The sequence below is a fragment of the Oryctolagus cuniculus genome, chromosome 18, assembly GCF_964237555.1.
Source record: "Oryctolagus cuniculus chromosome 18, mOryCun1.1, whole genome shotgun sequence".
Taxonomy (NCBI): domain Eukaryota; kingdom Metazoa; phylum Chordata; class Mammalia; order Lagomorpha; family Leporidae; genus Oryctolagus; species Oryctolagus cuniculus.
Genome location: NC_091449.1, coordinates 3,669,822 through 3,694,908, shown reverse-complemented (window position 1 = coordinate 3,694,908; position 25,087 = coordinate 3,669,822). Strand labels below are relative to the sequence as shown.

The following is a 25,087-nucleotide window of genomic DNA, read 5'->3' as shown; positions in this document are numbered from 1 at the left end:
GTGGCCATCTTGGCATGGCCTTCTCATTCCACCACAGGTAACAACCACATTCAGTCCTCCAGGGGCCCCGGGAAGCTGCTTCTTAATAAATCCAGACAGTGAAATATGGGCAACACCTGTGACCCAGCCTCCCTGCCTGTGACCTGGCGTCCCCGCCCTGCAAGAACACCCAGCCCCCGCCCCCACCACGAGTGACTGACAGGTGGTACAGTCACAGAGCTGTGCACCCAGCCCAGCTGTCTCGTTCCAGAACCTTCTCTCACCCCAAAAGGAGACCCTGGATCTCCTGCACACCCTCCCAGCCCCACCCACGGACCCAGTCACCTCCACCAGGTGTGGACGGGTCAGTCCTGGACTCACTCCACGGGGGGGTCTGTCAGCTGGCATCTCGCCCAGGCTGATGTTTCCCAAGTTCCCCCTGCTGCAGCCTGACTCAACAGTCCATCCCTTTTCATGGCTGTGTAATGTTCCCAGCGCCCCCTCCCCTAACTGCATCTCAAACACCGCCCACACCTCCCCCCCACCGCCCCCATTCTCTCAGCCCCAGTGCCACCCAGCCTGCACCATTTGTAGTGGCTGAGGTGTGTGTGTGTGTGTGTGTGTGTGTGTGATTTATTGTATTTATTTGAAAGCCAGAGATGGGGGGGGGGGGAGGTCGGCCTTCCATGTGCTCATTCACTTGGCCAAAACGGCCACAACGGCTGGCACAGGGCCAGGCCAAAGCCAGGCACCAGGAGCTTCAGCCGGGTCTCCCAGGCAGGTGCAGGGCCCCAGCCCCAGGCCTCAGGTCAGGCAGGAGTGCAGCGGGAATGGAACCGGCGTGGCAGGTGGTGTCCTGACCCACTGCGCCCACGCCGGCCCCATGGCCATGGCTTTACCGATCTGCTCCGGTGTCACCGTGTGAGCCACAACAGGTGGGCCCCTGGCCTCCGAGACAGACTGCGGGGCCCTGGGCGGCCGCGTTCCCCAGCCGGTAGTAACCACCACGTTTACGGGCTGCCGAGGCTTGTCGGCAGTAGGAGCAGCAGCGTGGTAACAGTGCTGGCTTCACAGAGACCGGTCCCCACACCCTAACTGCGCAGCTGACCTCATGTCCCTTTCCCACTGGCTACCAGGCACTCTGCTCCTGTCCTTAGCACAAGAGGGCACCTTGGTCTCCTTGTTCACTGACCGGCTGCTCTAAGTCCCCAACTCCCGGATCTTTCTGCACCCCAGATCCTGCCCGGCCCCAGACGTCTCCCTACAAACAGACCAGGAGGGGCATTTGGTGAGAGCAGGAGGAGGTGGGGGGGGGGGGACTGCTGGTCTCCTGGGACCTGGAGGTGGCCCTCGGTGCTCTCCGTGGGCAGAGCCAGCCAGGTGGGGCACAGCCCCCAGCGGGGGATGGAAGCGGGCGCAGAGGGGCCCAGGAGGGAGGGAGGTGGGGGGGGGACTGCTGGACTGTGGGCCTGGAGGTGGCCCTCGGTGCTCCCCGTGGGCGGAGCCGGTCAGGTGGGGCCCAGTCTCCAGGTAGACCTGCTCAGCAGCCCAGGGGTGGGGGGTGGGGTGGGATGGAAGGGGGCGCAGAGGGCGCCTGGGGGAGGAGGAGGGTGACCATAGCCTGCGGGTGTCATGGGCGGGGGACAGGGCTCCTGCACCAGCAAGGCCGCCCCCATGGCCCCTCGTGGCACACGCGTTCGGGCGTTCTCTCCACGGGACCAGCCAGGCTCAGGTCTGAGTGGCCAGTGAAGAAGTGGGGGAGCGGTGTGGGGGGGTGGCGAGCCCCTCCCCGTCCCTGCCCCCCGCCAAGGAGCACGCCCGGGGCCACCAGAACTGCGGAGCCTTTATTTGTCCTCAGGGGTGGGGGTCAGCGGCGCACACTGCCTGCGCCTCCCCGGGCCGAGTACCCTGGCCGGAGGGGTGGGGGGAGGCGAGGGGCGCCGGCGAAGGGTGCAGAGGCTCAGGGCGCAGGCGGCTGCCGCGCGCGGTCGGGGGGCCGCAGGGAGTGCCACTGGGCCACGGGCCGCCGCGGGTTGGCCAGCATGTCCGCCCAGTGCCGCAGGCCCGCGCCGCCCGCGGCCGCGCCCACCGCCACCCGCCCGATGGCCTCGTTCCTGCCCAGCTTGTCGTAGTCCAGCACGGTCAGCTCCACCTGCGCGTTCTGCGGGGCGAGGGAGGCGGAGAGGAGGCTGAGGGGCGGGCGCCCTCTCCCCCGCAGCGCGGGCTGCGCCGAGGCCGGCGTGGGCCCCGAGCCTGGCCCGAGGGGTGGGGCCGAGGGGCGCGGCGCCGGGACTGAGGGGCGTGGCTCCTGGCCTGGCCAGGCTGAGTGGCGGGGTGTCGTGGTCTGGGGGCGGGGCGTCTTGGCCTGGCCGGGCTGGGGGCGGGGCATCATGGCCTGGGGGCGGGGCTGAGGGGCGGGGCTCCCGGCCAGGTCTGGCAGGGGGGTGTGGGCCCCGAGCCTGGCCCGAGGGGTGGGGCCGAGGGGCGCGGCGCCGGGACTGAGGGGCGGGGCTCCTGGCCTGGCCAGGCTGAGTGGCGGGGTGTCGCGGTCTGGGGGCGGGGCGTCTTGGCCTGGCCGGGCTGGGGGGCGGGGCATCATGGCCTGGGGGCGGGGCCGAGGGGCGGGGCGTCCCGGCCCGGCCCGGCTGGGGCGCGGGTCGTGCTGCTCGGCCTAGGAGAGAGGCAGCGCTTGAGCACCTTGGGCGAGCAGGGGGCGGGACTTGCGGGGCGGGGCGGGGCCTGGGCGCACCTGCACCTGGTCACAGGGCACCTCGAAGCTGAAGGCCTCGTTGTAGTAGGGACTCAGCGTGTTCTTCTTGATGGTCGTCTTCTTCTTCCGCACCTTCCTACCGCCCAACAGCAGGTGGACCTTGACGTACGGATCTGGGGGCGGGAGAATGCGTGCCGGGACCGGACCGGAGCCGGCCCGGCGCCCCGAGCCCGCGACCCCGCGCACCTGACAGCCCTGCCACGTCCATCTTCTTCAGGTTCTTGGCCTCCAAGACGACGACGGTGAGCTTCCCGGCCGTGGGGACGTAGCGGAGCGAGAAGCAGATGTCCCCGAGTCTCTCCGGCTACGAGGCAAGGCACCCTCGCCAGAGCCCCGGCTGTGCCACATCGCCACTCCGTGGAACGCACGGCCCGGGGCTGAGCGCCCGCAGGTGCCGCCCAGCGGGGCGACGTCAATGCGCCCCGCCCCCCATCGGGACGCAGGCGCGAGGGCCTGCCCTCTGATTGCCCGCGCACGCTCACCTCTTCCCGGGGAGCCGCCTGCAGCTCCTGCCAGGCCTGCACCGGCCGCCCCAAGTCCACGGAGCTCATGGGGACCCGCACCTCTCCGATGGCGTCATTGCGGGAAAACCGGTCGAAGTCATACACGGCCATGACCAGCACCCTGCCCCCCAGCTCCACGTAGGGCACCTGGGCGCGGCGGGCACGGAGGGAGACGAGGTGGAGCGGCCAGTGGGGGAGAGAGCAGGAGGGGTGCAGCACGGGGGAGAGGGGTGGTGGACAGCGTCGCTGGGGCGGTGCAGGGCCCAGGGGACAGCTGGTGGGTCCCAGGGGGCAGCTGGGGCAGGTCCCAGGGGACAGCTGGCGGGTCCAGGGGACAGCTAGGGGGCCCAGGGGACAGCTGGAGGGCCCAGGGGGCAGCTGGGGCGGGGCCCAGGGGACAGCTGGCGGGTCCAGGGGACAGCTGGAGGGGCCCAGGGGACAGCTGGGGGGGCCAGGGGACAGCTGGGGCGGCGTGGCCCAGGGGACAGCTGGGGGGCCCAGGGGACCACAGTGCCCCAAGGGGCCAGCCGAGCAGCTGCCCAGGGCCAGGGCCGGGACTGCCTCCCTGGAAAGCGGTCGGGGCGCTGAGGGCAGGGGCTCACCTTGAAGGCAAAGGTCTCCCCGAAGTGTGGGCTCAGCGCCTGCCGGTGCACCTTGGTCTCGTGCCGCCGGCGCTTGTCTGGCAGCAGGTAGACCCGCACGTAGGGGTCGGAGGAGCCGCCCAGGTCCAGGGCTGCCAGGCCTTCCGCTTGCAGGATGCCCACGAGCAGCTGCAGGGGCACTCGCCTCAGCCTCCCTCCAGAACCAGTCCCGAGGAGGGCCCGGGACCCCGAGGCCCCTCAAGCACCCCCTGGCCTGGGGGACCCCGAGGCCCCTCAAGCACCCCTGCCTGGGGGACCCCGAGACACACCCCAGCACCCCAGGGCCCGGGGACCCCGAGACACACCCCAGCACCCCCGGGCCCGGGGACCCGGGCCCCCCAGCACCCCTCCCCCACCCGCACCTGGCCGCTCTGGAAGTCGTAGTCCAGCGAGTACTGCAGCCGGCCCAGATTACGTTTCTCTGCCGCCTGCTGCCCGGGACAGGGCGGCGCTGGCTCCAGCTCCTCCACCTCCGGCTGCACCTTAGGGAGCCGGGGGCAAGGGCAGGTGGTGAGTGGTACCCTCCAGACCCAGGGAGGCCACACCTGAGCCCTTGGCAGGGTTTGGCAGGACCCAGAGGCGGTAGGTTTGTCAGTGTTTGATTAGTGATGTCTGCCATGGGCGGGGAATGGACAGGCGGATTCACATGGTGTCTATACCAGGGCCAGGAAGGATGAAGATTTTATTTCCCACCATCATGGATGTACTGGGGGGCGGGGGGTGTCTCCCAAGTGCCACACTGGCTGGTGGTCTTGCCACAGCAAAACCAGTGATGGGGCAGCAAGCTCCTTAACCCAGGCCAGTGGTCGTCAAAATTCACCGAGCACCGGAATTCCCGGGGTCGCTGCAGGGGCCTGGGGCGAGCGCGACAGCTGGAGGCACCCGAGCTGATTCTGACCTCCTGGGCTTTGCCCGTCACTGGTTTAAGGGCTGGACCCCTGGACTCTAAGAACAGCCCTCAGCAGTAATAATTCCAACAGCGGAGAGGAAAAAGTTCCAGCCGGGACGCGGGGTCCCACGGCCCGGAAATGGCCTCTCTGGGTTGGAAGCCCGGACTCCCCAGCTCGGGAGTTCCAGATCCTTCGTTCCAGGGCCTCCTCCCAGCCCTGTCTTCCGGTCCTCGCAGGCTGCTACCCCTGCCCCCCCCCCCGCCCCCAACCTGCCCTCCCCACCCATTTCACAGGGTTCGCAGACCCGCCCTGACCCCGCCCCTCTCCCAGAGCTCTCGCTGCCCTAGCGCTGAGCTCTATCCGTGCTCGGCCCCAGCCCTTCCCAAACCTCCTCCTGGGAACCTGGGCGCCGCGCCTCCACGAGACCCCTCCCTCAGCCAGCTGGGCCTCGGGGCTCCCCGTGGGTCTCGGCACCGAAGCCACCCACGCCGGGGGCCCGGTCCGACACACATCCATCTCCCTGAACGGTGGCTGTGTCCGTGCCGGGCTCCCCCACCACGCTGGACAGCCCCTGTGACCAGCGGCTGGGCCCAACGCAGCTCTAGGTCCCCAGAGTCGAGTGGGGGCCAGACACAGGAGAGGGGGGCCTGGACGGGGCTGGGGCTACTGGGGAGACGGAGAGGGCGGGGCCCGGGGCCACACCTTGTCTATGTAACTGCGGCCCAGCTCCCTCACTTCCTGGAAGTGGACCTGGGCGTGGGCCTGGCTCTTCTTGCCCATCCGCCTCCGACAGCGCTTCCGGTAGAGGCAGAAACAGCAGCCGGAGAGGAGGAGGCCCGAGACCAGCACGACGGCGGCCAGGGCCCAGGGCGGCACTGCAGAGGGGCGAGAGCGCGCAGCGTGGAGGTGCCGACAGGCAGCCTGGCCGGCCACCCGTCCAGCCGCTCCCACGTCACCGCGTCCCTGGGCGCCCAAGCGCTTGGGCGCACGAACCCAGGCTCACAACCCCGGATTTGCTCGCCTGTTGATCTCACTCTCCTGATTTTGCTCATCTCTGGTGCTTTTAGACGCCCCCCGCCCCCGCCCCTGGTCCCGTTTCCCATCCACCAGCCCAGCCCCACCCCCCACCCGCTCCGTGCCACTTCACCCAGACTCCAGTCCAGGATACCGACCCTAAATCCCAGCCTGGTTTTCCCGCCCGCCGGCCTCAGCACAGCGTCCGAGTCCCGCCCTGGCCCCCAGCTGTTGCTCACCTGGGCCGTGGCTCAGGCGGCTGGAATCCGGGGGCGCGTCGGGCGCTGGAGGCCCCCGCGTTGGGGGCTCCGGGAACATGGCTGCGGGGTCCTACGGCCCTGGCTGCAGAGGCACCCAAGCGCCCCAGCCCTCCCACGCCCACCGCAGGCATCCTTTGAGTGCTCCGAGCAACAAAGAACTACAATTCCCAGCAGGCCGCTGGGCGAGCGGCCGCACAGAAGACGGCCAGCCGCCGCAGGGCATGCTGGGAGTTGTAGTCTTGGCCTCCTCGCGGCGTGGGGCGGGCCCTTCGTGAAGGGGATTCACGCTCTAGCTCCATCCCACAGGAGCACCCCCACCCTACCCGCCCCCCCGGGCACCCCCAGGCGTCTCTCTGACTTCCGCTCCTTCCTTGCCCCTCCCCAGGACCCACACTGGAGGTGGGCGAAGGCGAACAGGGAAGGGGGGGGGGGTCCAGACCAGCGTTGCCAGAGCAACCGCCGGCTGCGCCCGGGCGGGGCGGGAGCAGGGCTGGTTGCCGGGCAACGCCCTGTTGCCAGGACGACGGGGCGGGCTGACGCACGGACCTGCAGACGGGTGGGGCGGGCTCGCTGCAGCCGGGAGGGCGCCTGGGACCCCCGCCCAGCGAGAATGGGGAAGGGGCGGCCCGAGGCCCGAACCCCGCCGCGGACTCTGCCTTCGCTGAGGGACCGGAGCTCCCTCCCTCCCGCGCTCCGGCTGGGGAGGAGGGGCTGCCCACCGCCTTGGCAGCGTGCGGGACCCTCGCGCGCTCCCCCAGCTCTGTCTCCATGCCTGTCCCCGCGCCCGCCTCCGGCCTCTCCACAAACGGGCGCCCCCTCCCCATCCGGCCGGCCTCCACGCGCCTCCCCCGCCCGCGGCCCCCTCTGGACCCCCGCGTCTGCACACCTGCCCGGGCTTCCGGTCAGCCCCCACGTCCTCCGTCGGCCACCCCGTGCCTCGAGGGTGGCAACGAGGACGGGGCTCAGGGAGGGTCCCAGCGGCTCCTACCTGCTCGGCGGCCGGACAGGACCCTGCCGCGACGCGGAGGCCCCGCCCGCACGGACCCCGCCCCCGCACGTGGGCGGCGGCGCTGTCCCGGGTGCTGATCGCGGGGCCGGGCGCGGCCGGCGGGGCCGGGCTGTGTCTGTGTGACTGTGAGAGACTGAGGCTGTGCGAGGCACTGTGTGCCTGTGCGTGTGCGGCTGGCCGTGTGTCATCGGGAGTGCGCCATGTGTGCGTGTGCTGTCTGCATGTGTGTGCTTGTGCGTGCGTGTGCTGTGCCTGTGCGGCTGACCGTGTGTCATCAGGAGTGCGCCATGTGTGCGTGTGTGTTCTCGTGTGATTGGGACTGAGGCGTGTGTGTGCTGTCTGCCTGTGTGTGGTTGTGACTGTGTGACACGGGGAGCACGCTCATGTGCAACTATGTGATTGTGTGTGTTCATGGATGGGTTCATGTGTGGCTGTGTGGGATTACATGTGTTCATGTGTGTGCTGCATATTGTGGTTGTGTGTGGCCACGTGTGGTTGTGTTCACATGTAGTTGTGCGTGATTGCATGTGTTCCTGTGTGGTTGTGTGTTCCTGTGTGAGTGCGTGTGTTCGTGCGTGGTTGAGTGTGTGTGCATGTGTGGCTGTGACTGGCTGCGAGTGTGCCCGTGTAAGCGTGTGCTGTGTATGTGAGTTAGTGAGGATCGCCCATCTCAGTATTCTGCCCTGTGCCCGCTGAGAGCCCTGCCTGCCCTGGTGCCACCCCCGCCCCGCCCCACCACCCCAGCGCCTCCTGGCGCCTGCCAATGTTTGCCCTGTGCCCCTGCCCCAGCAGTGAGCCAACCACTGCACCACGCACCCGGTACAACCCAGACCTGGGCGCCGGCCTTCCCCAGGGACTCGAGGGACCCAGCGTGAGTGCCCCAGGAGCCCCACAAGGATGTCTGGGCCCAGCCTTCTCTGCCAGACTCGGCACCACACCGCGCTTCTCCCGGGCAAATTCCCTCCCTGGGGCCTGGGTGCCGGAGCCTGCGCCCGCCATTCCCACCCCAGTACACGCTCAGGCCCAGGAAGCCGCTGCAGGGAACAGAGATTTAATAAGTTACGGGACGGGAGGGCAGCCGGGGACAGCCCCCGGCCCCGGGTCACAGCACCGAGGGAGGCGGGGCAGGGTCCTGCCTGCCCGTGCTCCTCAGGCGGCCAGAGGCGCAGACCGCAGACTCGGGTCCTTCCTTCCTGGGCGTCCGGGTCCAGCCTGTTTCCTGGGGGCCCTGCGGCAGGGCTCCGGAGCCCCCACCACCCACAAGGCCCGTAATCTGGGACCCCAGCCCTCCGCTCTCCCAGGGGTCCAGGAATCCAGGGCGTGAGTACAGCCGGGTTGCGGGCTCAGCCCTCCCCCTCCCCCGCCTAGGCCTCCACCTCCAGGTCCTGGAGGGCAGCCACGTTCTCATAGGTGGGGTCTGGCACGTGGTCATCCGTGGCCTCCTCCTGGGCTGACCGCTGCAGGAACCGCAGGATGCACTGGTGCAGGAAGACGTACTGGGCCTGGGGGGGGGGGGGCAGCGCGGGGCGTGAGCCAGCCGTGGCAGCCTGCCCCGCCGCCCGCCCCGCCGCCCGCCTGCCCGGGCCACACCTCAGTCTGCACCATCAGCGGCCGGCTCTCTCTCATCTTCCGCACGTAGCGGAAGGGCCCCAGCAGCCCCTCACTCTCCAGCTGCCGCAGCAGGACGTCCAGGGCGATGAGGGTGCCCGTGCGGCCCACGCCGGCACTACGTAGGGACAGGGAAGGGTCAGGCCACAGGAGGGCAGGGTGGGGTCCTGGCCGGCCCCCAGGGGTGGGAGGCAGCCAGCCAGTCTGAGTGTAACCTGCTGGCAGGTGTCTGCCCAGGCCCAGGAGGCAGGGGCCGCTGGCGTGCCCACTGCACAGATGGGGAGGTGCGGGCGGAACCAGGGGGAAGTTGTGTGTCTCAGTCACTCGGCTGATCCGTAACCCAGCTGGGGCTCCACTCGGCACCATGAACTCACGAGCAAATCACTCTTAAATTTCTTTATGATAAGATTAGCTGCTGGGGCCGGCGCTGTGGCGTAGTGGCCTGCAGTGCCAGCATCCCATGTGGGCACTGGTTTGAGTCCTGGCTGCTCCACTTCTTTTTTTTTTTTTTTTTTAAGATTTATTTATTTATTATTTATTTGAAAGTCAGAGTTACAGACGGGGGTGAAGGAGTGAGAGACAGAGAGAGAGAGGTCTTCCATCTGCTGGTTCACTCCCCAACTGGCCTCAATGGCCGGAGCTGCGCCGATCCGAAGCCGGGAGCCAGGAGCTTCTTCCAGGTCTCCCATGTGGGTGCAGGGTCCCCAGGACTTGGGCCATCTTCCACTGCTTTCCCAGGCCATAGCAGAGAGCCGGATCGGAAGTGGAGCAGCCGGGACTCGAACCGGCACCCACATGGGATGTCAGCACTGCAGGCAGCAGCTTTACCCGCTCCACTTCCGATCCGGCTCTCTGCTATGGCCTAAGAAGGCAATGGAAGATGGCCCAGGTGCTTGGGCCCCTGCACCCACATGGGAGACCAGGATGGAGCTCCTGGCTCCTGGCTTCGGATTGGCCCAGCGCTGGCCATTGCAGCCACTTGGGGAGTGAACCAGCGGATGGAACACCTCTGTCCTCTGTCTCTCCCCCTCTGTCGGTAACTCTGTCTCCCAGATAAATGAAAAAATCTTTAAAAACATGAATAAAATGAGCTGCTCTAAGGTGAACAGTCCGGTAATATCTGGGTCACTCACGATGTACAACCGCCGCCTCTATCCACTCGCAAACACTCATCCCCCAGGAGGCCCCCGCTCCCGGCTCCTCCCCCCCCCCCCCCCGCGCCGGCTGAGCGTCAGGGTTCCAAAGTCCCCCTGTGTTGTGGCAGGGGCCAGGGCTCATGCCTCCCTGTGGCTCCAGCTCACCACCCATGGTGGCAGGCTCCCCCCACCCGCAGGAGGAAGTGCGTGACCCTGGGGACACGGCCAGCAGTGGGTGCTGGATTCCGGGTGGGATTCTGAGCGCTCCGCTGGCCGTGAGCCTGCTGGCTCGCCTCCCTGCACTGGCCACCGGCGGGGGTGTGGCTGTGAGCCCCCGGAGGTCAGCTGTCCCAGGGTCCCGGGAGCAAGCCCCTGGCCTCATCCCCAGCGCGGGCTGACCCCTGGGATTCAGCACACGCAGCCCAGCCCCTAAGCCCCGGGAGATGACGGCGCCCCCGCCCCGCCCACACACTCTCTGTCTCACTCCCCCTCCTGCCCCTCCTGCCCTGTTGCCTGCACTCTCCTCTGGCCCCCACCTAACGCGCGCTCGGGCTGGCCGGTGGTCCTCACCTGCAGTGCACGATGGGGGGGCCTCCGCCCCCGGCCTGGTCCAGCCACTGCCGGAGCATCCTCCAGAAATCCAGCAAGGGGTCCGGGGAGTGGGGGACGCCGTGGTCTGGCCAGGCCAGGTAGTGGAACTGGCGCACGGACAGCGTCTTCTGCTCGTCCAGCTGCAAGGACCGCGTGCTGGGGAGGGAGCTCGCAGCCCCCCGGGACGCCAGGGGGGGCGGGGGGGTGGGCGGAGGCTCCCCGGCTCCATGGGGGTTGGGGGCTTACCTGGAGGAGCTCCAGGTCTCGCACCGCCCAGTTCTCTGCCACCTCCTCGGCCACCAGCGCCACCCGCAGGCGCCCGTGGGTGCAGGGCTGCGCGTCCAGAGGCCAGTAGTGCTCGCACTTCACCTGTGGACGGAGGCCCTTCTGCACGCGGCTCCTCTGTGGGGGGGGGACGCCCCGCTCTCCTTCCCTGGGGCCAGAGGCCACGCCCGGACCCGTCTCCCCCCACCCCCCGCCCGCTCGCCAGTGCTGTCGGGAGCTGGTGCCTCCCGGAGGTGAGGGGAGGGCAGGTGAGGGACCGGCAGCCTTGCTCTGTGCCACCGTGACGGCCAGACCCTCCCCAGGGGGCAGAACCAGGCTGGGGCCCAGGGCAGACGGCTGCGCTCACCCGGCCGGACTCCATGCAGTTGGTCAGCATGACCAGGGTGTGGCTCTGCTGCTCCCACACCAGACGCCAGAAGTCGCCCACGGTGTGCGGCAGGGGGCCCTGGGCTGCTATGAACTCCCTGGGGCTGCAGAGACCCTGGCGGAGGGAGGCCGGCATGTCGGGGGCGGGGCCGTCACAGGAGCCCCTCTGGACCTCAGCAGGCCGCACCCCAACCTTACAGGCAGGAAGCTGGCGTTGATGTAGTCAGAGCCTGGCTCCCCGTGGAGGGGCGTCAGGGGCACCCGGGACCAGTCGTCTAGGAGGAAGGCCGGCATGAGCGAGCCGAGAGGATGGCGAGAGACAGACCAGGGATGGAGTCAGCCGAGGTCTGGGGATACCCGGGGGGAGTGGGCTGCGGGGGCAGGCAGGGGCGTGGGCTGGGAGGGGTGGGGCGGGGGTCATGGGCTGGGAGGGTGGCAGGGGCGTGGGCTGGGAGGGGTGGGGCGGGGGTCATGGGCTGGGAGGGGGGCAGGGGGCATGGGCTGGGAGGGTGGGGCAGGGATGAGAGCTGGGAGGGGGGGCGGGGGTCATGGGCTGGGAGGGGGGCGTGGGCTGGGAGGGGGGCAGGGGCGTGGGCTGGGAGGGTGGGGCAGGGGTGAGAGCTGGGAGGGGGGCAGGGGCGTGGGCTGGGAGGGGTGGGGCGGGGGTCATGGGCTGGGAGGGTGACAGGGGCGTGGGCTGGGAGGGGTGGGACGGGGGTCATGGGCTGGGAGGGTGGGCAGTGGGCGTGGGCTGGGAGGGGGGCGGGGGCAGGGGCAGGGGCGTGGGCAGGCCTGGGGCGGTGTGTGGACTCACAGGGCAGCACGTTCCTGTAGCGGTTCTTGGTGGCGTTCTCGGGAGCTGAGGCCACCGTCTGGGCCTGGCCTCGGCCCTCCAGGGCCAGTTGCTGAGGGGGGAGCAGAGGATGCTGGCTTTCCCCTGCCTTCAGCTCCCAGCAGTGAGGGAAGCCCTCCTCCTGTGCCCCACACCCTGCAGGCACAGGGGACGTCCCCGGGAGCACCCCTGGGGTGGGCCCACACGCCCACCACTGCGCTCCAGCTGGGCCCGGCCCCCGTGACGGGACGAGGCGCTCGTGTGGCCACGCACCTGGTACTCCTCAGCAAAACCACAGTTGCTGTCCTTGCCCTGCCTCCAGACGTGGTGGGCGAAGTCCTCGGCCGGGATGTCCCCTGGGAAGCTGGGGGTGGGGTGCAGAGGGGGAATGTGTCAGCCCCCCTTAACCCGTGTCCCTGGGGTAACAGGAGGGGCGTTCCCACGCCCACGAGCAGACGGGAAACCAAAGCAGGGGCTGCAGCCTGTCCCCAGCGGCCCAGGGGACAGGTAACCCAGCGTGGTCCATCCTCGCGGCCACACGACGGCGCCCCGCCTGAGAAAGGATCGTGACACACGCTGCCCGCGGCCAGGGCACACCCTGAGCAAGAAGGCCGCCCAGCCAGGCGGCACCTGGGGTTCTCAGGTGCGCAGTGACGGGAAGTGGGGCGGGGCGGGGCGGCCAGTGTGTACTGGGGACAGAGGTTCGGTGCTGGCAGATGAACGGTCCTGGCAATGACGGTGCCGGTGTTTGCCCAGCAATGTGGGGGTCCCAACGGCCCTGAACTGCACACTCGGGGGTGGCTAAGACGAATCAGGGGCCAGCGCTGTGCTGAAGCCGGTGAGGCCACACCCTGTGACACTGGCGTCTAGACAGGCCCTGTCCGTATCCCGGTTGCTCTACTTCTGATGCGGCTCCCTGCTAAGGCGCCTGGGAAACAGCAGAGGACGGCCGGCGTGCTTGGGCCCCTGCACCCCGTCAGAGACCAGGATGGAGCTCCAGGCTCCTGGCTTTGGCCTGGCTCAGCTCTGGCCATTGTACCATCTAGGGAGTGAACAGTGGATGGAAGACCGACCTCTGAGAGAGATCTTTCTCTCTCTCTCTCTCTCTCTATCTCTCCCTCCCTCCCTCTCTGTAACTCTTTCAAATAAAGAAATAAATCTTAAAAAAAAAAAAAAAGTGAGTTACACCGTGTCATTTGCCGTGATTAGATGTGTAAAGGAACTTGGTTTCACGGGGAGGCGCTGTCTCCCATCTGGGGCGCCGCCTGTCTGACCCCTGACCCTCCCCAGCGGCCTGCAGCCGGCTCTGCTCCCCCTCCTCTGTGTCTGCACGCCCCCTCCCTTTCAACTTGGAACACGCAGATCCCTTTTCTACATTTAAAACAAAACCCTGGGGGCCGGCGCCGCGGCTCACTAGGCTAATCCTCCACCTTGCGGCGCTGGCACACCGGGTTCTAGTCCTGGTCGGGGCGCCGGATTCTGTCCCGGTTGCCCCTCTTCCAGGCCAGCTCTCTGCTGTGGCCAGGGAGTGCAGTGGAGGATGGCCCAGGTGCTTGGGCCCTGCACCCCATGGGAGACCAGGAGAAGCACCTGGCTCCTGCCATTGGATCAGTGCGGTGCGCTGGCTGCGGCGGCCATTGGAGGGTGAACCAACGGCAAAGGAAGACCTTTCTCTCTGTCTCTCTCTCTCTCACTGTCCACTCTGCCTGTCAAAAAAGGGGGGGGGGCCTGTGCTGTGAGGCAGTGGGCAAAGCTGCCACCTGCAGTGCCGGCATCCCATACAGACACCGGTTCAAGCCCCGGCTGCTCCACTTCCGATCCAGCTCCCTGCTGAAGCACTGGGAAAGCAGTGGAGGACGGCCAGAGTGCTTGGGCCCCTGCAGCCGCGTGGGAGACCCGGATGAAACCCCTGGCATTGCCCTGCGGCCATTTGGGGAGTGAACCAGCAGATGGAAGACCTCTCTCTCCTCCCTGTAACTTTGCATTTCAATTAAATAAGAAATAAATCTTAAAAAACAAACAGCCGTGTCATGTAATTCCAGCCCCTCCTCGCTCCCGCCCTGGTGAGAGCTGGGTAACCGCCCCCCCTTCACTGGAGTTGAGCTCTGCTAGCTCCCCTCGCGGGGGGGAGGGGGTGAGGGTGGGGGCTCCTTCACGTCGCCCAGGGCCGCCGCCCACCGCGTCACCACCCCAGAGCCAGGCACCAGGCGCCAGGCACAGAGCTCCGCCCTGGAGCCCGGGAAGTGCTCGAGGCGGCATTCCACCGCGCGTGCCCCGGCTCCTCCCTCCACCGTGTGTCGGCACAGGTCCTCCCTCTCCTGGGTGAGAGCCACAAACCACGCTTTCAGCATGGTCACCCCCCACCCAGGGTCAGGTCGGCGCAGGTGTTGGCTGCGCATGCGCGGAGCGGTGCGGCGCGGCCCGGGGAAGGGGTCCACTCCTGCGGACGCGCGGGCTGAAGAAGCTGGACGGCCCTCTCCCTCGCACCGCGCGTCTGCCTCGGGCGGCCTCTGCCTCAGCCGACAGGTGCAGCTTCCCTTGTGCCCAAGCCGCCACAGCCCGTCTCCGGCTTGTCTTCCCTCGAGCAACCCCAGGCCGTCCTCCTAACGCAGAGGCTACGGCCGAGCCCGGGAGGAGCGTCCGCACAACTCTGCAGCCACCTGCCCGGGGGGCGGCAGCTCCGCGTGGGTGCCCAGCGTGCCCCTCGGACTCCACGCTTCCGCCACGGCTCCAAACCTGCTCCCCTCAGGCCCTCCCCATCAGGGAAGCGACGCTGCCTCCCCGCCCTCTCGCCCTTGACCCAGCTCCGTCAGGCCACCTCTCTCTCATCTGCAGTCACCTCTTGTCTGCACTCTGACAAACCTCTCCCCGGGCCTCCCTACCTCCGCCCCGCGCCAAGCCCCTACTTTTGCCTGCCTGGCTCCACCTTCTTGTCCCACCTGGCACCTCCCACCTCATCTGCTCCTGCCCCCCCCCATTCACTCTGCTCAGAGACCCACAATACTGTTCGCTTAACACCCAAGCGTCCCCCTGCCCCAGGGCCTTGCACGCACTGGTCCCTCTGCCCGGAGTGCCGGCCCCACACGCATGCCTCACTTTCCTTCCTCAGCTCAGCAGGCTTCCGCAGGAGACCCCACCTCAAATCCTCCAGTCCCGCGCCTGCCTGGACCCCCGCTGGTCTGCTCCTCTCCAAGCACACATCACAGTCTTTCTCACGTCCGTTCCTGATGCCAGCTTGTGCTAGGGCGGACGCCCACAGGGCAGGGCCTCCCCTCGCCCCGTCTGCTCCACACCCAGCAGGGGCCCTGATACGGTCTCGTTGACTGAATGGATGGACAAACAAGTGGACAGATGGACGGACGGAGGGTGGGTGGGTGGGTAGGTGGATGGACGGATGGATGGGCAGATGGGCGGATGGGTGGACGGATGAATAGATGGATGGATAGATGGATGGACGGATGGATGGGTGCGTGGGTGGGTGGATGGGTGGGTGGACAGATGGACGGATGGATGGATGATGCCCGAGCACTGGCAGGAACTCAGTCCAGGGTCACTGGCCCAGGCAGCTTGGGGCAGAGCCTGGCCCCCTGCTGAGCCTGCACCCTGACCTGCCCTGCGACCAGCAGATGCCCCTTGCTGGACCCGCCAGCCCTGCTCCCCAAGCCCTCTGCTCACCTGAACACCAGGTCCTTGGGCACTGCCTTTTCCTGGCTCTTCCTCTTCCTGGGAAAGGAGGTGGGGAAGAGGTTCAGAGGGTGAGGCTGGACCCAGGGCCCCCTCCTGTGTCCCACCTCAGGTCTGCTCACGTGGGCCCACCTCCTCCTCCTCCTGTGTCCCACCCTCGGGGTCTGCTCACGTGGGCCCACCTCCTCCTCCTCCTGTGTCCCGCCCACCCTCAGGGTCTGCTCACGTGGGCTCACCTCCTCCTCCTCCTGTGTCCCACCCTCGGGGTCTGCTCACGTGGGCCCACCTCCTCCTCCTCCTGTGTCCCACCCTCGGGGTCTGCTCACGTGGGCCCACCTCCTCCTCCTCCTGTGTCCCGCCCACCCTCAGGGTCTGCTCACGTGGGCTCACCTCTCCTCCTCCTGTGTCCCACCCTCGGGGTCTGCTCACCTCCTCCTCCTCCTGTGTCCCACCCTCAGGTCTGCTCACGTGGGCTCACCTCCTCCTCCTCCTGTGTCCCACCCTCGGGGTCTGCTCACGTGGGCCCACCTCCTCCTCCTCCTGTGTCCCACCCTCAGGTCTGCTCACGTGGGCTCACCTCCTCCTCCTCCTGTGTCCCGGCCCACCCTCGGGGTCTGCTCACGTGGGCTCACCTCCTCCTCCTCCCGTGTCCCGCCCACCCTCGGGGTCTGCTCACGTGGGCTCACCTCCTCCTCAGGAAGAAAACCAGCAGGCCCACCAGGACGAGGAGCAGGAGGACGCCCACGATGGCGCCGGCAATGACCCCTGGGGGAGGGAGCACAGGAAGCTGCTGGACCCACTGAGCCCCATCTCCGTCTCCACCCAGCAGGGCAGCCAATGGGCAGCACAGACACTGAGGCGGGGCGGAGGGGCAGAACCCTCCACCCCTCTTGCTCTCTGGGCTCCCGGAGCCTGGCCCAGGTGCGTCACTCCCCCAGGGGACGCGGGTGCTAAGGTGTGGGCGTCCCCTTCCTTGGCGGACCAGTGATCTTCAGCAAGGGCACACCTTCGGAACTGTCACACGTGGAGGCAGGGGTGCTGCTCACCCCTGATGCCAGGGCGGCCCCTCACTGCTGAGCTGGGGCTGTGGCTTCTCAGCCTCCCCTGCGGCCAGGGGAGAGTGCTGGCCGACAGGCGCTCGTGGGGGCGTGCAGGGGACTCACTGGCCTTGCAGAGCTGGACAAGACAGTGTGTCCCCTGGGGGGCCCTGGATGTTAGGGGAGACGCACTCCTGGGCCCAGCCTGGAGCAGCACCGGTCCATCTCCTGTGTCCACCTCTGGTATCTCTCCAGACTGGAGACCCCAAATTCTAAGAGGCCTCGATTCCTAGGGAGTGACCGACGGGGCAAAGTGGGGTCCACAGCCGTGGTCACTGTACATGGGTGGAACTTTCCAGAATCTACGCACTGGGCTTCTTCTGCCACGGGCAGCAAAAATCGTGCAGTTATGGGCAGAGCTACCTCGGGACTCGCGGGCCCACTCCTGGAGAAGACTCCAACATGGACGCTCACAGCGGCCGTCCTTGTGACAGCCCGAGGCTGGAAACGCCCACTGCCTACCCCCGAGGAGCAGGCGAATCGAGGGTGGCCGCCGGACCTCCCGTATCACTCAGCAGGAAGAAGCCAAGTGCCGCTCACTCTGTCATGTGCCTCCACCCTGAAAGATCATGCCACGGGACACACCGTGCCACGTAACGTGTGCTCGCACTTTTGTGAACTGTCCAGAGCAGGCAACTCTCTAGAGGCAGCAAGCAAACGAGAGACACAATCTATGGAGAGGGGCCAGTGCTGTGGCATAGCAGGTAAAGCCGCCGCCTGCAGTGTTGGCCTCCCATGTGGGCACCGGTTCAAGTCCTGGCTGCTCCACTTCCCATCCAGCTCTCTGCTGTGGCCTGGGAAAGCAGTAGAAGATGGGCCCCTGCATCCGCATGGGAGACCCAGAAGAAGCTCCTGGCTCCTGGTTTCAGATCAGCGCAGCTCACTGTTGCAGCCATCTGGGGAGTGAACCAGCGGATGGAAGACCTCTCTCTTTCTCTCCCTCTCCCTCTCTCCCTCTCCTTTTCTCTCTGTGTAACTCTGACTTTCAAATAAATAAAACCTTTTCTTAAAAAAAGACATTAATCTATGGAGAGTGATACTGGGGCAATGGAGGGTTTGGGAGTGCCAGCTAAGGAGACTGGGCCTCCGCCCTGGGGTAACCTAGACACTCGGCCGGTGGCGACGGCTGCACAAAGCCGGGCGCTGCTAAGGCGACTGCAGGCTGCGTGAGCTCTGCCCCAGGAACTCCGGCGTGTGAGCCAGTCTCCCCGGACCCTCCGGCTCACCTCCACTCTCAGTGTGGCAGGTCGTGGGGGTGGACACGGCCCTCAGTCCGTCCCAGAGGGTGGTGACGCTGGCTCTGTAGGACCGAGCCGGCTGGAGTCCCGACACAGACACGCCCTTGTTGCAGGCCAATCTGTCCGGCGGGAGCTGCTGCCCGCCCACCTGCAACTCGAAGGCCTCGTAGCCCCCCAGGGGGCAGGACCAGGTCAGGGTGACGCCATAGCCCCCTGAAGTGCTGACACAGGACTGGATGGTGATGGAGCCTGGGACTGGGAGAGGGGACAGGAATCAGCAGGAGCCATGCAGGGTGCCTTCCCCTCCGCCCACCAATCAGGCCGATTCTCTTCCCAGCACCCACACACCTCATCCCACTCTCCCTTCTCCCCGCCCCCGCTCCTACACACACCCCCTCAAACTACAACTCCCATGACCACACCCCTCAAACTACAACTCCCATGACCCCCGGGCCCCGTATCACTGCAGTTGAGAAGCTCATGGCCCCTTGGCCTGATGGGATTTGTAGTCCACTCACCTCACGTCCCTGTGGTCCAGGGGTAGAGGGAGGGCGGGACATCTCACCTGTGGTCGCTTGGAGGCTCTGCATGGAACTGGCCACGTCATTCCTCTCTGCCCACACGCTGAAGTTGTACCAAGTGCCGGGTACAAGGGCCTGCACCTCGTACGAGGTCTCAGAGGTACTGTTCGTCTGGTTGGCCCAGTCCACCTGAGGATCTTGCTGCCTCTGAGGGAGCCCCTCGCTGGCCCACCGGACCCAGTACGTGTAGAGCTGAGCGTGGGGGTCTGTGGGGGCTGTCCACCGCAGGGTGACTGAGCTGTTGGTCTGAGTCATGTTGTGCAGATCCACGACCTCACTGGGCGCTGAAGGCAGAGCCGGACCCCTAAGGGTGGGGGTGGGGGCGGGGGCGGGGCCCACTCTCAAGGCCACCCACCCTCCAGGCTCTCTCGGCCTGCTCGCCTGCCCCACGCAGCAAAGATGCGCCCCCCGCCGATAGATAGCTCTACTGACCTGAGACAGGCCCGGCCGACAGGGACGTGCCCTGTCCAGCGCGGCCCCTCTCTCCTGCGAGCGGGGGTGGGGAGTGGGGTCCAGTGCCGGTGCAGAGGCCAGCGGAGGGACCCCCATCTCGGCTGGCCTTGGAAGCCCATCAGAGCAGGGAGGGAGTGGGCACTGAGGTCACTCAGGGGTGGGGACGCGGACATCCTGCCCACACAACACCCGCTCAAGGCCCCAGATTCAAGACCCCCAGCTGTGACAGTGGGGGTGTCGCGGCCTGGGTCTCCTATTTTGCCACTGTCTCCTCTGTGCTCTGGACCCACAGGAGGGCCCTCGGGGCCCTCACGGTTCCCAGGCAACTGGTGCCCCCAGGAGAGGCGGACGGCGTGGGCCAGCCCGGCCAGCCCAGCGCTGCCGAACCTCAGCGTGTGTGCATGCGCCGGGGCACGTGGCGGGAGGCAGGTTCCGTCAGCGGGGCTGGGGTGGAGCTAGACCCTGCGTTTACGGCAGCTCCAGGGGACGCTCTGCGGCCCAGACCCCACGCGTGCTCTGAGGTCCAGCAAGGCCTGACCTTACGTTTGTCCCACATTTGCGAGATGAACTCTAATCCTGCACAACAGCCCTGAGAGAGGAGGTCTCGGCGAGGGGACCGGGTCACGGGTGGGGCCCTCACCATGGAAGGGCCCAAGAGCCCTCTCTGTGCTGACGGACGCCATCTCCCGGTGCCCCCCCCCCCCCCCCGCCCCGGCCGGCACAAGCCCAGCGGAGGGCGGGAGGGAGACGGGCAGGCAGCCTTCCACAGGGCTCCTGAGCACAGCGGATGCGGGGCTCAGCGCGCAGCTTCATCCAGCTCGAATTTTAACAGGCACACGAGGCCAGCGCGCCCCACGGGACACGGCGATCGGGGGCTGTCCACCCCAGGGGCAGGAGCGGAACCCAGAGCACCCGCCCGCCGCACGTGACGCAGACGGAGGAGAGAACCGGGCAGAGTCGGACCGTCTCCATCACAGGGGCCACTCCTGGGCGCACGCCCTGGCCCCTATGTCCGCGCACACTGGTCCCGGAGCGCCCTGCACCCCAGCCAGCCCCAGGGCGGGGCTGGGGGCTGAAGACAACCCTCCCTCATCTCGGGCTGAGGCTGCTTGGGCACGGGGCGGTTTCCTCCCAGGATCCCAGGGGGTGTCGGGCGCGACGTGGCCCCCAGGACGAGTACTGGACCACCGCAGGTTCCCGGCCGCTGCTCAGCCCTCCCTCGGCTACCACTGCCCCTAAGAGGACGGGACGCGCTGCTGCTCACCTGTGCTCACGTTCCTAGTCTCCTGGGAGCCGCTGACCCCGTTCTGCTTGACCCACACACGCAATTCATACGTGGATCCAGCGTCCAGCCCGTCCACCGTGGCGCTGGTGCTTGTCGTGTTCTGGGTCTCGGTGCTGCCACCATCTCCCGTGCACTGCACCCAGTAGGTGAGGTCCTGGGAGTCGGGGCCCTCGGGGGCCTCCCAGACCAGGGTGATGGAGTTGTTGGTCTGAGCCCCCACCGTCAGGTTTCTCACTGCATTGGGGGCTGAATCGCAGGAGAAGGCAGAATCAGCGTAGCTCCTGGCCCCAAAGTTTCCGGCCACTGCTGTAGGCAGCTTGGCCCAGACCTGCGCTGTCCTGTAAGGTGGCCCAAGTCCCAAGCGGCTACCAAGTGCTCGAATGTGGCTTTTTTTTTTGAGATTTTATTTATTTATTAGAGAGGCAGAGTCACAGATAGAGGAAGAGAGACAGGAAGGAATGTGCCGACCTTGACCTCAGAGGGGCCCAGGGCTAGCACACACCCAGGGCGGAGGAGTAGGTGTGAGAAGGGAAGTGGCTCCGCCTTCCTGTGGGTCACATGACCTGCCATGGTCACCCACACTGACGCAGGCTGGGTTGGGTCTCACGGGACATGAATAATCTCCCATGACTCCCTTCACCTGCCTGTGTGTGTGCCCTGATGGCAGACAGAAACTGAAACTCGCCTGTGGGGGACACAGCGCCCGCCCCCCGCCGGCCCCACCTCCTCCCTGTGCAGGAGGGACCGGCTGGCCCCCTCACCTGTGCTCACGGTGAGGTCCTCCTTGGTGCCGCTGGCCCCATCCTGTTCTGCCCACACGGAACACGCATAGGGAGTGGCCGCGTCCAGCCCGTCCACCGTGGCGCTGGTGCTTGTTGTGTTCTGGGTCTCGGTGCTGCCACCATCTCCCGTGCACTGCACCCAGTAGGTGAGGTCCTGGGAGTCGGGGCCCTCGGGGGCCTCCCAGACCAGGGTGATGGAGTTGTTGGTCTGAGCCCCCACCGTCAGGTTTCTCACTGGGCCGAGGGCTAAGAAAGGGTCAAGGACAGCTTCAGTATCAGCCCTCCCAGAGGTCCACAAGCCCCGGCTTCCACAAGCCCCTGCCAGACACCACCTGGGCCAAGGAGAAGCCCCCAGGAGCCCCTGGGCAGTGGGTTCATCAGGGTCACTCACCGGCCGCCCTGTCCCATGTCCGGCTGCACAGGACCTGTAGGGAGCCAGGGACAAAGGAATCGGGCAGAGCCCCCCCGCCGGGACACAGGTGAGTGGAGGCAGGGCGGGGCTGGTCAGCGCCAGCGGAGCCCACCCGCCCCATGAGCCACCCAGATGAGCGGAATCAGGGCGGGGCTGGTCAGGGCCCCCAGAGCCTGCTCCCGCCCCATGAGTCACTGCTGCCTGAGACAGGAGGGCAGTGATAGAGGTCACCCCAAGGTAGGTCTTCCCTGGGCAGCAGGAGGGGCGGGGCGGGGTGGGCGGGGACCCAGGGCTGCCACTGCCTCTGCCCGATAAGCTTCGGAGATAAACCTAATGGTTTCACTCTCCAGAAAATATGGCCTTGGGAGACAGGGAAGCAGTCAACACCCTGGGAAGCAGGGCAGGACCAGAGGGTCTGGTGGGGGCGTGGGGGTGGCTGGGGCCCAGGTCCCTGGGTCTGAGGGAGGAGGGGCTGGGGCCCAGATCCCTGGGTCTGAGGGAGGAGGGGCGGGGGTCCTGGACTCCTGGGTCTGAGGGAGGAGGGACTGGGGCCCAGACCCCTGGGTCTGAGGGAGGAGGGGCGGGGGTCCTGGACTCCTGGGTCTGAGGGAGGAGGGGCTGGGGCCCAGACCCCTGGGTCTGAGGGAGGAGGGGCTAGGACTGGACTTCTGGGTCTGAGGGAGGAGGGGCTAGGGCCCGGACTCCTGGGTCTGAGGGAGGAGGGGCTGGGGCCCGGACTCCTGAGTCTGAGGGAGGAGGGGCTGGGGCCCGGACCCCTGGGTCTGAGGGAGGAGGGGCTGGGGCCCGGACCCCTGGGTCTGAGGGAGGAGGGGCTAGGACTGGACTTCTGGGTCTGAGGGAGGAGGGGCTAGGGCCCGGACTCCTGGGTCTGAGGGAGGAGGGGCTGGGGCCCGGACTCCTGAGTCTGAGGGAGGAGGGGCTGGGGCCCGGACCCCTGGGTCTGAGGGAGGAGGGGCTGGGGCCTGGACTCCTGGGTCTGAGGGAAGAGGGGCTGGGGCTGGACTTCTGCGTCTGAGGGAGGAGGGGCTGGGGCCCAGACCCCTGGGTCTGAGGGAGGAGGGGTTAGGGCTGGACTTCTGGGTCTGAGGGAGGAGGGGCTAGGGCCCGGACTCCTGGGTCTGAGGGAGGAGGGGCTGGGCTGGACCCCTGGTCTGAGGGAGGAGGGGTTGGGGCCTGGACCCCTGGGTCTGAGGGAGGAGGGAGGGGCCTGGACCCCTGGGTCTGAGGGAGGAGGGGCTGGAGGCCTGGACTCCTAGGTCTGAGGGAGGAGGGGCTGGGGGTCTGGACTCCTGGGTCTGAGGGAGGAGGGGCTGGGGTCCTGGACCCCTGGTCTGAGGGAGGAGGGGCTGGGGGTCTGGACTCCTGGGTCTGAGGGAGGAGGGGCTGGGGTCCTGGACCCCTGGTCTGAGGGAGGAGGGGCCAGGGCCTGGACTTCTGAGTCTGAGGGAGGAGGGGCTAGGGCTGGACTTCTTGGTCTGAGGGAGGAGGGGCTAGGGCTGGACTCCTGGGTCTGAGGGAGGAGGGGCTGGGGTCCTGGACTCCTGGGTCTGAGGGAGGAGGGGCTGGGCTGGACCCCTGGTCTGAGGGAGGAGGGGCTGGGGTCCTGGACCCCTGGGTCTGAGGGAGGAGGGGCTGGGCTGGACCCCTGGTCTGAGGGAGGAGGGGCTGGGGCTGGACTCCTGGGTCTGAGGGAGGAGGGGCTGGGGCTGGACTCCTGGGTCTGAGGGAGGAGGGGCTGGGCTGGACCCCTGGTCTGAGGGAGGAGGGGCTGGGGTCCTGGACCCCTGGGTCTGAGGGAGGAGGGGCTGGGCTGGACCCCTGGTCTGAGGGAGGAGGGGCCGGGGTCCTGGACCCCTGGGTCTGAGGGAGGAGGGGCTGGGCTGGACCCCTGGTCTGAGGGAGGAGGGCTGGGCTGGACCCATGGTCTGAGGGAGGAGGGGCTGAGCTGGACCCCTGGTCTGAGGGAGGAGGGGCTGGGGTCCTGGACCCCTGGTCTGAGGGAGGAGGGGCTGGGGGCCTGGACTCCTGGGTCTGAGGGAGGAGGGGCTGGGATGGACCCCTGGTCTGAGGGAGGAGGGGCTGGGCTGGGCCCCTGGTCTGAGGGAGGAGGGGCTGAGCTGGACCCCTGGTCTGAGGGAGGAGGGGCTGGGCTGGACCCCTGGTCTGAGGGAGGAGGGGCTGGGGCTGGACTCCTGGGTCTGAGGGAGGAGGGGCTGGGGCTGGACTCCTGGGTCTGAGGGAGGAGGGGCTGGGCTGGACCCCTGGTCTGAGGGAGGAGGGGCTGGGGTCCTGGACCCCTGGGTCTGAGGGAGGAGGGGCTGGGCTGGACCCCTGGTCTGAGGGAGGAGGGGCCGGGGTCCTGGACCCCTGGGTCTGAGGGAGGAGGGGCTGGGCTGGACCCCTGGTCTGAGGGAGGAGGGCTGGGCTGGACCCATGGTCTGAGGGAGGAGGGGCTGAGCTGGACCCCTGGTCTGAGGGAGGAGGGGCTGGGGTCCTGGACCCCTGGTCTGAGGGAGGAGGGGCTGGGGGCCTGGACTCCTGGGTCTGAGGGAGGAGGGGCTGGGATGGACCCCTGGTCTGAGGGAGGAGGGGCTGGGCTGGGCCCCTGGTCTGAGGGAGGAGGGGCTGAGCTGGACCCCTGGTCTGAGGGAGGAGGGGCTGGGCTGGACCCCTGGTCTGAGGGAGGAGGGGCTGGGCCTGGACCCCTGGTCTGAGGGAGGAGGGGCTGGGCTGGGCCCCTGGTCTGAGGGAGGAGGGGCTGAGCTGGACCCCTGGTCTGAGGGAGGAGGGCTGGGGCCCAGCACCCTGGGTCTGGGAGGAGGGGCTGTCTGATGCTGGCTCTGTGTGGGCACAGCTGTGTTTGTCTGAGGCCAGGCTCGCTCTGGCAGCAGACACAGTCACATTGGAGAGTGCAGGGGTGAGGCTCCCCTCGTCTGCCCACAGCAGAAGCCCCTGCTTCCCCAGGCCCTGGTCCCCAGTCCCCCCCGCCAAGATCCAGGACTACCCTGGCCCAGCCCCTCCCTGGGCACCCACCTCTGCCCCCAGGGGCGGGGGACACTTACCAGCAGCATGAGGGGCCCCCAGGCCCCGAGGCCCCCGCCAGCCCTGGCCATGTCTCCACTGTGCTGAGGGACCCAGGAGTCCCGGGCCTGGTTCTTGCACCTGCTGGACTTTCAACTGGAGGCGCTCCCCTTTCCCGGTCTCGGAAGGGGAGGAGGAGGAAGTGGAGGCGCCCGGCCCAGCCCTGTCCCCTGCCACCTGCCTGGCCTCAGCCTCGTGCCCTCAGCAGGGCCGTCGGCTCCCCCTTCATGCCATGAGGTCCCGCCCACTCAGGTGGAGGAAGGCCGGGCGCCCGGGTGCCGCCTGCTCCGGAGTCACCGCCCTGGGTCTCGGCTGGAGGATGGCACGCGGGAGCCTGGGATTCAGACCTGGCGTCCCACAGACCCAGGTTCTGGCCCCTTCCCCCTCTTCCTGCCTCCCACAAGCCCTTGCAGCTCTCCCAGCGACAGCCCTACTCGGAGGGTCCCTGGTTTTTACGTGAGCTGTGGCGTTCCGTTTCTTTCTTTCTTTCTTTCTTTCTTTCTTTGAAGACTTACTTATTTATTTGAAAGGCACAGTTAGAGACAGAGGGAGAGAGAAAGACAGAGAGG

At 67.6% G+C, this 25,087-nt stretch overlaps 2 protein-coding genes across 3 annotated transcripts; both read right to left on the bottom strand.

Moving 5' to 3' along the window:
• Positions 1-1,804: 1,804 nt before the first annotated feature.
• On the bottom strand, positions 1,805-7,764 carry SYT5 (synaptotagmin 5). 2 transcript variants are annotated; one of them, XM_070063642.1, is made up of 9 exons: positions 6,944-7,764; positions 6,037-6,166; positions 5,486-5,658; positions 4,256-4,375; positions 3,855-4,022; positions 3,232-3,399; positions 2,936-3,053; positions 2,729-2,862; positions 1,805-2,140 (listed from the first exon to the last, which is right to left on the bottom strand). In XM_070063642.1, the coding sequence occupies exons 2-9, from the start codon at positions 6,113-6,115 to the stop codon at positions 1,940-1,942; spliced, it is 1,161 nt and encodes a 386-aa protein (XP_069919743.1). In that variant the 5' UTR covers positions 6,116-6,166; positions 6,944-7,764; the 3' UTR covers positions 1,805-1,939. The 2 variants fall into 2 exon arrangements, with proteins under 2 accessions (XP_069919743.1, XP_069919744.1); XM_070063643.1 differs by having other exon boundaries at positions 7,046-7,764.
• Positions 7,765-8,103: 339 nt separating this feature from the next.
• On the bottom strand, positions 8,104-24,692 carry PTPRH (protein tyrosine phosphatase receptor type H). The gene is made up of 16 exons (XM_070063641.1): positions 24,500-24,692; positions 21,396-21,429; positions 20,984-21,250; positions 20,202-20,468; positions 18,469-18,768; positions 17,892-18,158; positions 16,255-16,333; positions 15,560-15,607; positions 12,158-12,248; positions 11,867-11,957; positions 11,251-11,327; positions 11,033-11,167; positions 10,648-10,770; positions 10,381-10,541; positions 8,657-8,792; positions 8,104-8,568 (listed from the first exon to the last, which is right to left on the bottom strand). Exons 1-16 carry the CDS (start codon positions 24,548-24,550, stop codon positions 8,431-8,433), a joined length of 2,265 nt encoding a protein of 754 aa, XP_069919742.1. The 5' UTR covers positions 24,551-24,692; the 3' UTR covers positions 8,104-8,430.
• Positions 24,693-25,087: the final 395 nt, after the last annotated feature.